This window comes from Vicia villosa, linkage group LG7 (assembly GCF_029867415.1).
Source record: "Vicia villosa cultivar HV-30 ecotype Madison, WI linkage group LG7, Vvil1.0, whole genome shotgun sequence".
NCBI classification, from domain to species: Eukaryota; Viridiplantae; Streptophyta; class Magnoliopsida; order Fabales; family Fabaceae; genus Vicia; species Vicia villosa.
In genome coordinates, this window is record NC_081186.1 from 63,456,513 (window position 1) to 63,469,724 (window position 13,212).

Here is a 13,212-nt window from a genome sequence, read left to right on the forward strand (position 1 = left end):
ATGAACAATTGGCACATGTGTCAGATGGACGTTAAATGTGCATTCCTGAATGGACCCTTGGACGAAGAAGTCTATGTTGCACAACCAATTGGGTTTGTGAAACATGGAGAAGAGAGAAAAGTGTACAGACTGCATAAAGCATTGTATGGGCTGAAGCAAGCTCCAAGAGCTTGGAATAAGAAGATCGACAGTTTCCTAAGGGAGAAAGAATTTGTGAAGTGCACAACTGAACATGGGGTATATGTAAGAAGAAGCAAGAGTGAATCGCTTATACTATGTCTCTATGTCGATGACTTGTTGATAACTGGTAGCTGCAAGAAAGAGATCGAAGGCTTTAAAGGTGATCTCAGCAAGGAATTTGAAATGTCAGATTTGGGCGAAATTTCATACTTCCTTGGTATTGAATTCAAGAAGAGTAATAGAGGATTGATGATGCAACAAAGAAGATATGCCAGTGAAATTCTCAAGAGATTTGAGATGGAAGAATGCAATTCGACTTCGACACCGCTGAAACAAGATTGCAACTGTCGAAGAACCCAGATGAAGAAGATGTCGACCCAACCCAATACAGAAGACTTATTGGGTCATTGAGATACCTTTGTCACACAAGGCCTGACTTAGCATACAGTGTAGGTATTATAAGTAGATTCATGCAGAAGCCAAAGGTATCACACCTAGCAGCGGCGAAGAGGATACTGAGGTATCTAAAAGGAACTCTCGGCTATGGCATTCTGTTTCCTGCAGTTGATAAGGGAAAAGAATGCAAATTAGTGGGTTACACCGACTCGAGTTGGTGTAGTGATGCTGAGGATCGAAAATCCACAGCAGGATATGTGTTTATGCTAGGTGGTGCACCAGTTGCTTGGAGTTCGAGAAAGGAACCAGTAGTGGCACTATCATCGTGCGAAGCAGAGTACATAGTTGCTTCTCTTTGTGCATGTCAAGCAACATGGATGGTGAACTTGGTCGAAGAGATAATAGGTAAAGATCATGGAGCAATTACCATGAAGATCGACAGCATGTCAGCTATCAATCTTGCGAAGAACCCGATAGCACATGGTCGAAGCAAGCACATCGAAATGAGGTTCCATTATCTTCGAGAGCAGGTAGCTAAAGGGAAGATTAATTTGGAACACTGTAGAACTGAGAATCAGATTGCAGATATCATGACGAAGGGAGTGCTGGTCAAAATATTCAGAAGACTAAGAGCTATGATGAATGTGGATAGCTTAGACACAATGAATTAGGTGGTGTGTTAATTTGTAATTCCTTGTGTCGAGGCAGGTTGTTACTCGAACACAAGGTGTGTCGAAGTGTGTAACATTTGTTACACATAAGTTTGTTTTAAATTTAGATAGATTTGATTTAGATTTAAAATAGATTAGATTTGATTTGTTCCAAAATAGGTATTTTGGGCTTTTATAGTTTTGGGCTTTGGCTTAGGGAGAAGGCTAACCTAAATCTATAAATAGGGAGTAACCCTCATTATTTGTAATCAAGTCATTAATCTTGTATTCACAGAAGTTGCAGTTGCAAGTGAATAACAGAATTTCCACAGTTTGTGGGCAGAGAGAAACTCTGCAGAAAATACTTTCTTCTTTTCTTTTAATTTCCGCAAACCCTAATCCTACTTTTGTTATTATTTTCTTCATTGTCATCTTTAACAATAAGGAATTACTCAAAGGTTTGAGAGTCTAATTCCAACAGCATGATACATCATCAAGGGTGATAGTTATTTCATCGATCAGAAAATGAAATAACGATGTCTCTGTGTGTCATCTCTCAACAAATGCAGACAATAGATCATGGTTAGTAAAACTATATCCAGTACAACCAAAGTCCTTCAGCCCATATAGTTCCAAGACTTCCCAAAACCATGGTTCATCATGATGCAACTTCTTTGATATCTTTCTACCATGGTTTATACATTTCAATGTGTCCTCATACTCCAAAAATCATTAGATGAACGTTAGACAGTTCAATTAGTATAAAACAAAATGTTTAAAAGAGTAATAAAATATTTGTGCTATCTCTCACTACCTCGCGCGAACTACAACATGGTATGCATATAGAGTGTGAGTGCAATATCCTCTCTTAGATGTTTTGAATGATGTCAAAACTAGGTAATATGTAGTATTTATATATTGGACTTTATCCTTCTATGTCTAGGTTGCATTTTCATCTTATGACACTAATAGAACAAGTCAAAAGCATTTGGACAATTGGACAAGTCAAAAATATGAATTTTTATGAAAAACTATAATAGGAGTCGACACATCCATGTTAGGAGTCGACTCCCACTGCTGAAAAATAAAAACCAAACCTTTTGTCCATAATGAGTTGACACATAGACTTTTGGAGTCGACACACAGCACGAATGGGTCGACTTCCTCGAGTTGTGAGTCAACTCCCTCCGTAGCATTTTTCATTCTTTTGATTATGTCTATTTGGAGTCGACTCCCAGGCAGCATGGGTCGACTCCCCAGCTCTTATGAGTAGACTCCCACGTCGAATGAGTCAACTCCTACTAAAGCATTTTTCATCAAAAATTTCCTGCCTTCTTGGAGTCAACTCCCATCTTTTAGGGTTCAAGGAACTCCCCAGAAGTGGTAATCACTCCCTCTTGACTTGGAAAGTTATAAACTACTTATTTTCTCGGGAGTCGTGGACATGACTTTGCACATGCGATTACGAGTTGGATAAACGTTAATATCCATGTTTCCCCTTAGGGATAGCCCCCTGCCACGTGAGTGTTATACTCTAGGCGACAAGTCATTAGGGCGGACACCCGGTGAGAGACATATGTCACCCCATTTGGGGGCCCTGACAAATATATCACTACATAGTCTCTCAAGCACGAAAGATTATGCCGCCGCATTTAAGTTCCTCGTCTCTTTTGATTGAACCTCGCAGTTGGAGGCGAGTCCCTTAGTTAAGGCGAGTCTCTTAGCTAGAGGCTAGTCCCTCTGTTAGGGCAAGTTCCTAAGTTAGAGTGAGCCCCTTAGATAGAGGTGAGTCCCTCTGTTGAGGCGAGTCCTTCAGTTAGAGGCGAGTGCCTTAGTTGAGGGTAAGTCATCACCCTCTTACCATGTGTCTACTGAATAACTTGTATGTCAAACATCATTCGAATAACCTTAGAGATGTCAAAAAGTCAGCCAGTTATGAAATCTTGATTGTTTAGTGTGAAAGGAGTGTGTATGGCATTTAATACAACTATTGGTGATTTTATCGGGAAAAACACCCTAACCTTTTTTCTTACATATGTCTTTAACGAGTGGAAATCCTTCCATTTCCTGCAACAGTTAGTCCATAAAGTGGGTATGTTGCTTGTGTTATTGGTCTTTTCATTTCTATCAAGGGCCCTGATATATTTGATAGGAAAAACTTTTTCCCTTCCTTCCCTTTTGGAACTTCCATTATTTCTTCAGGGAAAATTTACAAACATAGGAAAGCTTCGGATATGAAAAAGGGATTACGGGTTTCGTCCTTCTCCCAAAGGCACACGTGTTGCTTTTTTTTAGCCATTTCCCTTTAGTTAAAAATTGATGGCTATGAAGAAAACCAAATATGCTCATGTTCGAGACATGGCTTATCTATATTCAAGTTCTGACATGATCAAGAGGTTCTGTTAGGGTATCAAATTTTCGAGCACATGGCACGAAGAGGGCGTGATCCTAGAGCTCTATTCAAAAATGGAAAGAGCCAACATGGCCACCATGAGTGGTTCATCTTCTCTTTAATTTTACTTTCATCTTCCTGTTATTCACGAGTTGGGGGTTCTGATTCTTTTTACGCCTTTTAAGGCAGACTTCATGGAGACCATTATTGTCAACCCTTCCTTGATCACATCCAATATTTGAAGCATTCTTAGGGCTTCCGAATTATATATTGTAATTTGGGTGTCCCCTACTGTCAAAGTCTTTTTTTCTTTCTTTGGCATAGAGATCTTCCCCAATTGTGACTAGATAACTTTGTGCACTCTATCAGGTAGACATTTATTGGAACTCTACGTAGAGCCTTACGAAGATTGGAAAGATAGATTCGTGTGGGTCAAAGGGAATGATACCTCTATGGTAACCATAGGGTTGACATGTTTTGGATCAAGTGCCTACCACCGCACTAAAAGCAATTGCTATTAGTGAGGGCACAACTATATTTACTTATAGCAAAAATCCCTCAATGGGCTACGCCTAAGATAAGTAGGCGCCATGGGTTGGGATGTTAAGCCCATTTAAATGCACAGCTGGTGCTGCATAAATAAATCCAACAATCTCCCCTAGTTACAGTAGGGGGATTTGAACCCATAACCCTGCTTTGATACCAATTTTTGGATCAATCGCCTACCACTATGCTAAAAGCAACAACGATTGATGAGAGGAGAAGAATTTTCGGAACGAATCTCCTTTATCAACTAGAGATTTTGAAGCAATGGACGAGAGAAAATGGCGTCGATGCTGCATTGAAAAAATCGATGAAGTGAGAAACGATGCGTAATAAGGAGGAATAATTGAAATTGGTTTTGGGATTTTTGATCGATTACTCGCCGGGGATAACAAGGTGAACCTTCTCATAGATGGAAAATGGTTGTGAATGTAATGATGTAGTTGTGAGATTGAGATGAAGTTTATTTGTCTCTAGTTAGTTTGTGGTTTTCGGTGGCGATGAACTCAAATCTTCGGCTTCGGGGCTTTAGAACGGTGGGTTTGGGTTTTGAGTATTACCGGTATTGCGATGGTTTAAGGTAAACAACGTGTGATGGGAGTCGTTTAATGGTCGTGCTCTGTGCACTGAACTCGCGGGATTTTTTTTTGTGAGTAGTAAATAGTAGAATAACTTTAGTCATCATGTCACATATACTTAACTTTCAACTTAAATTAACGGAATTCTCTTTGCAACTGGTAACTCCTAATGAGATGGAATAAGGATTAAGGACCTCTCCATCAGCCTCTTGTGTCGTGTAAGGATGAGACATTCCATATAATTATTGAATGTAATTGTATATCTATTTCATAGATGAGGAGATAACATACTATATAATCCTTTGGTCTTAGATGTTTTTGATAGGTCACAATTGTACTTAATTGTACTTGTGAATCATCTAATGTTTGAGAAATATTTAATATAGAGAACATTGATATAGATAAATTTTTGTCCACAAAAATATCAATACTAATTAGGATGCTCGCGTTTGGTTTGAGCAACTTTGATGTAAAAAGTAATTTGAACTGCAAGATAAAAAAGTGTGTAATTTAATGTGGTTTAATTGACTTTTAAAAATAAAGTTGAATCACACTAATTCGATTTGACACCAAATTTCAACCGTTAAAATAATTGATCAAACGATCATATTAAAAATATATATAGCCTATTTTTCTCGTAAAAAAATAGACTATTTATATGATTATTTGATCGAGTACTCATTTAATGCAATGCAAGAATGAAGTGATCCCGTAAAATAAGTAATAACGGAAAATTTGGTAGAAACTAAGTTTCAAACTGCAGTCCTTATCCTTTCAATGCAAAGGCCGAGCCGCTGGGCCACAAACATTGAATCGATTATAAATTTCGCTAATAGTTATATATTTTATTATTTTAATATTATAATTTTTTAATTATAATTTCAAAACTTAAGGCCCCCATTAGGAGGGATCAAATTACACCCCAAGATTTACACGAGTTACACTCCCTCATAACTTCATTTCGAATAAATATTTTTTAAAATTAACGGTTAGATTGACACATAATATATAATGAGTTACTATATCAACTAATTACATCAAAATTAACTTTATATGAAAGATTATTTTGACGTTATTCTTTGGATGTCTTGATAGTATGGTAAATCATTATAGATTAATCTCAAACTATATAGGTATGATTTATATGATATTATGTTTCAATTCAATGGTTGATTTTAAAAAATATTTATTCGAAATGAAGTTATGAGCGAGTGTAACTCATTGTGTAACTCTTCGGATGTAATTTGACAATGTTACATTGTGAAAATTCCAAATTTTAAACACATAATGTAATATATAAACTAAAATATGTCAAACATGGTGTCAATGTTACATCTTGAAAAATTCCAACTTTTATACACATAACTTAAAATACAAGATAAAACGCATCAAGAATTGTGTCACCACCTAAATATATGGGTTCTTCCACATTAGACTTTTTTTAATTTGACTATCTTTCAATTTCATTCACTTTGGCAAACTCATTCATCTTATCAAAAAAATCCTCTCATTTATCTACTATTTTTTCGGCATGAGTTTTCGACTATATGAATGTCTGTGGTAGAAGACATCCTGATTTCAAATAAGCTTGTTGTACAAAATGCCTATATTTTTAAATTCATGCAATATAGATAATCCATTTTACATAGTTTTTTGGTTGTTCACTTTGTAGTGAGGATTTTTTTTTAAAACCATATCATGACAGATCGATGTAGACTCTATCGTATGCACTACAGAAAATTCATCTAACATAGTTTGTTGGTTGGTCACTTCGCACTGGGAAAAAGTTTTTGAGAAACCATATCCTGACAGATCGATGTTGACTCTATCATATGCACTTACTACAAGATGATCCATTACATGAAAACACATCCATTTTTCAATCATTGCTTGATTATTTCTACTAGAAATGAGAGCATCATTTCACTATATTGTTTTTTTTATAACCCCATGTAATCTTCCTTATATGTCGTTTTCTTTAATAAGATGTTATGCACTTGCTGTAAGATGATCCATTACATGAAAACACATCCATTTTTCAATCATTGCTTGATTATTTCTACTAGAAATGAGAGCATCATTTCACTATATCGTTTTTTTATAACCGCATGTAATCTTCCTTATATGTCGTTCTCTTTAATAAGATGTTGACGCACAAGTGTATTGGCCCCCTCTTCCAAACCTACCAAAGTTGAATATCGCGAATACTTAAACAAAAACGCTTGAATTTTAATCTCCATAAAAACTTTGGACAATGAAACCCACATTTGTTTTAAACACTTGCTTTGTTGTGTTTTTGATAGAACTTGTTGAGTATTAAGTGTGTCTAGATTTTAAATTCTATATAACAATCCCCTTATTGAATCAAGTCTGTCATGCTAGAGTCAGGTGGCCTATTTTACAATAGGAAACCATACATTTTTCAAACTGCAATTGCATTAGTGGGTGATGTCATAAAAAATAATTTCAACAAATGTCAATTTAAAACTATTTTATACTGACATAATACATCCTTTCTATCCAAAATTATAACAGAACTAAACTTACGAGCAAGCATTTTCACAAATATAAGAAACCATTACCAAAAAATTGTACAATTATGCTTACAAGCACCCAGGTTTATGGCTGAGTTACAAGACCAAAAAACTTTCATTGTTAGAGTGCTGTCACCAGCTAAAATACATGGACTCATTTAATCCTGCTTTCAAAAAACAGCTCTTTTATTAGGTTACGCTGATTAGAAAAGTTAAACCTCTTATTTTCTGATACTTTCCCTGATTAATTTAGATTTTTTAATATATACTTTAGCATGGGATACTTAGTGCTAAAGTGAACTCCTAAAATTCCAGAGCTACTTTAAGGATGATAGTGCAGATGCAACATTTCGTGAAATCCTGTCGTGTATCGCCTCCTACAAGAAGAAACATAGATATATTAGTATTATTTGCATTAAATTATGTACATTAAAAAATATCGGTTTATGGATTACCTCGGTTGATTGCACCTCAAACTTTGATTTCGTTATAGTCTCATATAAGAAAATGTACCTGTCCAGAAAAATTGAACAATGCTCGTTTAAATGATCTAGGCAAATAATTGTGCACTTAAAAATCAACCACATCTTGATTCACATTTTAGAGAGTATGAACTTATGCAAAGAAGCATAAACATACCGCCAAGCCAATTCACAAACAAGATCTTCAGGAGCATCAGGAAGGACCTAAATGAAAGTGACCCGTGTGATTAGATGCGTATTTAAAAGCTATAAGTTAATTCATTAGCAGTAGAAAGTGTAAATTACCTCGTCTTCATAAGGGTTGCAGTGACTTTTGAACCACAGCCTCAAGAACTCCTAAAAATTGAATTATAGAATATTAGCAAGTTGCTCAACATCTATAACCTATAAAAATAGAACATAGGAAAATGGAAGCCAATGTATCCACTAAATCTTTACACTAGCAATATCAAATCAAGACAGAAAACAATGATGCATATAAAACACCTTATCAACATTTTCAGGCTCAAGACCATTTTGAAAGCGCTCCAAGTAAGAATTGGCAATCCAATATCTACTTGAATCAGGAGTATGGACCTGTAGGTTGGAACATAGAAACTTTATCACATTGATATTTACATGCTTAATAAAGTTAACATGTGAGTGCACGTGAAATCCAATATGTATCAAAGATAGCGCTCGACCTCATCAATCAATAGAATAGATCCATCATTTGCCTTCCCAAATTCATATTTAGTGTCTACCAAAATAAGGCCGTGTTCCGAGGCCACTTGCTGCAAAGTCAATCAAATGGCAAGGTCAAGCATGCACTAAAGCAAGGGGAATGCATGCCCTGGACAAATAAATTTATTACCTGTCCATATTCAAACAAGCGTAATGCTTTTTCACTCGCTTCTGCATAATCAGCTTTAGTCATCAGTCCCTTTTCTATAATCTGTAAGAAAACACAACATTAGAGGAAGTAAAAACTTGGAAGATCACTAGGTAAACGGTTTGCTACTCTCGTATTGTCTCATTTTCCCTCCAAATCCAACATTTCCTTTCATTGTTCATTTCAATTGCATATGAAGCTCAAATTCGATCATAGAACAATAACAAGTAGCAAAAGAAAAACTAGGCAGCATACCTCATCTGGAGTTACTGGAACGTCGTGATCTGCAGCCTTGGTAGTTGGAGTGAGTATATTCTTCGGTAACTTTTGATTTTTAACCATTCCTGTCATATGTTAATATCCTATTACACAGGGGGATAAAAAAAATTAATAATTACAAAAGAATTTGAAATCTCCATTCTCACCATCTGGTAGGATATTTCCACAATAGTTCCGATTGCCTTTATTGTAGACTGTCCATAAAGATGTATCCGTACTTCCAGTAACAAACCCTCTAGCTACAAAGCAGCAACATATATCAACAGATGATTACTATGTCCTCAACTTCCACTTTTAAAATAATTGAAATATTTTACTACACTTTAAACATCGAATTTCAATTTCAACAAAGAAGAAAAGGTACAAGACAACATGTGTATACTAGTAAATTCAGATAATTTTAAATGGTGACAGCAACTATTTTACACAGATTATTTAAGTATTTAACCAAACAGGCAAAAAAACAACAACTTTGTATCCGCAAAAACTCACCAACAAACTCAACAGGGAAAACTGAACATTTCTTTGCTATTGTAACATTTTTATCTGGAGCTGATACAACTGCGTTAGAAACTATGTGCCTCGTTCTCTCAAACCACCACAGACTTGTCTCGTTGAGAACCTGCGATTGCAAGATAAAGCAATCAGATTATTGAACGCTACCTAATATTTATTAAGCATCAATCCACCGGGTAGAAATGATCTTCCACCTAATCATTTCCTAACCATAACTAATATCTCAGTTATTCCTGCAGGTTCCATTGTTTCAATACCATCTAGCTACTTTTCCATCACACATTCAATCATACAAAGGATTTGGATCATCGACATTTCATCACAAGAGTTTAAACAACATACAATGCCAACGTAAACCAGTTTTACACCGACAACTAATGAAAGTCCATTCTTTTACCACATCATCCCAATCTTACAAGTGTATTTTGAAATTGATTGATTGTAACAGAACATGAAAGAAACTCTGACCTGGCCTTTAAAAGGAATGGAAGCGAGAACCCTATCGAAGGCACTCTGTCGATCAGTAGTAACCAACACAATATAATCCCCGCTATCATAAATATCCCGAACCTGCCAACATTACATTAACCTACTTACAAATCCCAAATACACAAAACTAAGCAAAACTAAACAATGCTTGAAATACATTATACTAACTTTGCCGCGAATTTTCGATTTGAGAGCCGGAACTGTCAAATGCAGGTTAGTTTCAGAGAGGCAATTAGAGAGAGATGTTGTAATGGCATCAAAAACTTGGCCTTTCCGAGCATTGTTGAGGAAAGTCTCTCCAACAGAAGGTTGTTGTTCGCCGTCTTTTCGCGCCATTGAAGCCCGAATAGCTGGGATTCGGAATTTGTTCGGTTTGAAAGAGATTCTTGTTCGGAAGCTAGGCGCGGATCGGGAAATGGGATTGTTGAGTGGAATTGTTGTGTGTAGGGTTTTGGGAGGGTTTAAGGAAAGTATAGAATCGGCCATGGCGAATTCAGATTTGAAACATAAAATCTGTAAGGAAGAAAAGAGGTATGTTAGGTTGTTAGGGTTTTTCAATTGCAGTAAAAGTTAAAAATTGAATTTTGAAAATAAAACAAAATTAAAAATTGAGTTTTGAATCATCGAAATGGAGAGATAGTGAATAAAAAAACTACATAAGAACGAAAATGGAATGAAATCAATAAGCAATAACGAAATCAAAATGCAAAGAGAATGGGAAAAAAATAGAGAGGAAAAATTCGTTGGAAAATGGGAAAAGAAATAGAGGGGGTGAGGTTATAGAGATATGAAACAAAATTACGAAAGGGGAGGAGTGAGTTACGGGGCTTGCGGCGCGGTGAGGGCTTGCTTGACAATGTTGCTTGCAGCGGGGTTGAGATAATGAGGTAGCCGAGAAGAACGGCGGCGGAGCTGATGGAGGGAGGAGGCGGAACTGAGTTTTAAGGGCACGTGCTGGAGGTTGCGTTTGGTTAGAGGTAAATGAATGGAAGGTGTGGGGAGGAGAGGTTTAATTTTTGTTTAGAAGGTGCGGGGAGCGGGGGAGGAGAAGAATATTTCTAATAAAGTTTGTTTGGTTTAATTTTTTTTAGAAGAAGAGAGGAGCAAAATCACATTTTTTTAGATTTCGAGTAGAGGAACATAAGTTATTTAGTGAAAAAAAAATTAAAATAACCATATTTAATAAAAATAATACAGAAAAAACCAACTTTTCGGAATATTTACCAAACTGTCTAGGTTTGGGACACCGGTTAAGTGAATGCGCCATTTTAAATGGCGTAGTGCATACGCCAAACCAATTGGCTAACCCTAAAATTGAGGGTGTTTGCGCCAAATGGAATGGCACATAAGTTTAGGGTTTTGCCCTAATTGCCAAACCATTTGGCGCATAAGGCCAAATCCTTTTTTTTTCTTTTTTTTTATATTTATTTTAGTTAACATTTGTTAATATTTTTATTTTTAAAAATCCTTTTTTATTTTATTTGTTAAGATATATGTATAAATAAATTTTCAAAATATTTTTTTAGCCTAAAAAATGTAGTGCACAAAACACAAATTGACATTTTGTAAACCGAAAATGTAACATCGATTTCAATATAATAAAGAAACGAAACATCGATTACAAATAATTAGAGAAACGATACAATTGATTAAAGAAAATACAACAAAATGATCAATGGCGTCCATCGCCAAGATAGCCATCCGTTCCGCAATTTCGTCTTGTTATGACACGTTTGCCGCGATCGTTGATCCCGCCGCGAATATTGGCACCACCCCTTTCACTAGCTCTACCCCTACCCCTGCCCCTTTGTGCTTCTTGCTGGGTTTGTGTCACTGTGCCTGTAATTGGGATGTCTCGTGGATCGCTGTCTATGAATTCGTCGACGCCCCCATAATTATCCGGAAAACCGCTGTTGTAAAGTCGGTTACCCATCCCCTCAAACGTGTTAAGTCGTGGTGGTGGTCTTCTTTGAGGAAGCTAGTCACATGCGGGTTTGCCTTAACCCCCATTGGAATTTCCAGAGAATTGTTAGAGCCGTCAACACTGGGTTTCGTCAGCTGGATGGTCCAACCAGGAAAGTTAAACAGATAGATTACCGATGTCCATACATTACGTTGACGGATAATAACCCTGAAGGCACGTACATGTATTATTGGGATCGTGTGAAAGACGATGTGGACGTGGATCTAATGTTTCGGACACACAGTGGAGAAGTTAACCGAGGCGTTGATAATCCACTCGTTCTTGCAGTGATACTTGAGTAGTTTAGATTAAGTGTTGTTTATTTGTTGCAATGAGTGAGCGTGTACTACCAGTTGTTCTGTGCTATTTTATTTTTTTGCATTGTAATATCGTGATTCACTGGTTGTTTTGTGTTGTCAACGCCGGATCATTGAATTAAATTAAATGTGGTTGTTGTGTTAGTTGTTGTCGTCTGAACATCAATTACCCTAACGGATATGTGGATTAATTAAAATACATAGTTATTAATTATATACATAACTGAATTTATATATACAGTAAAATATAATTATTAATTCAAATATATATAATTATTATTTAATATTTATATATATATATATATACAGACCTAGATCAGTGTGTCCGTCTTTTATAATCAATTCGGAATCTTGTGGCAGACATAGATCAGTGTGTCCGTCTTTTATAATCAATTTGGAATCCTTTGGCAGACCTAGATCAGCGTGTTTGTCTTTTGTGTTGTCAACGCCGGATCATTGAATTAAATTAAATGTGGTTGTTGTGTTAGTTGTTGTCGTCTGAACATCAATTACCCTAACGGATACGTGGATTAATTAAAATACATAATTATTAATTATATACATAGATGAATTTATATATACAGTAAAATATAATTATTAATTCAAATATATATAATTATTATTTAATATTTATGTATATATATATATATATATATATATATATAATTATTAAAATATGTTTATATATATATACAGACCTAGATCAGTGTGTCCGTCTTTTATAATCAATTCGGAATCTTGTGGCAGACATAGATCAGTGTGTCCGTCTTTTATAATCAATTTGGAATCCTTTGGCAGACCTAGATCAGTGTGTCCGTGTGTTGATACAATGCAAAGCTGTAAGAACCACCATATATATGACACCCTATGTTTTCTAAAGATTACAACTCACACTAGCAATTTTGCCTAATCTGACTTCATCTTAAAACACCCACACACTTCCCCGTCGAAATGGCTTCATCTACACAGTACTTTGTGCATGCCCATCTAAACGGTGAGACTTGCTCTCATGAAATAGCCGG

The 13,212-nt window shown here is 35.9% G+C and overlaps 1 protein-coding gene across 1 annotated transcript; it reads right to left on the minus strand.

Annotated features, from left to right (window-relative positions):
- Positions 1-7,257: 7,257 nt before the first annotated feature.
- On the minus strand, positions 7,258-10,978 carry LOC131617316 (phosphoribosylaminoimidazole-succinocarboxamide synthase, chloroplastic-like). The gene is made up of 13 exons (XM_058888628.1): positions 10,734-10,978; positions 10,079-10,423; positions 9,890-9,991; positions 9,398-9,527; positions 9,052-9,144; positions 8,882-8,970; positions 8,609-8,689; positions 8,439-8,528; positions 8,242-8,331; positions 8,041-8,091; positions 7,913-7,959; positions 7,729-7,786; positions 7,258-7,650 (listed from the first exon to the last, which is right to left on the minus strand). The coding sequence occupies exons 2-13, from the start codon at positions 10,394-10,396 to the stop codon at positions 7,591-7,593; spliced, it is 1,209 nt and encodes a 402-aa protein (XP_058744611.1). The 5' UTR covers positions 10,397-10,423; positions 10,734-10,978; the 3' UTR covers positions 7,258-7,590.
- Positions 10,979-13,212: the final 2,234 nt, after the last annotated feature.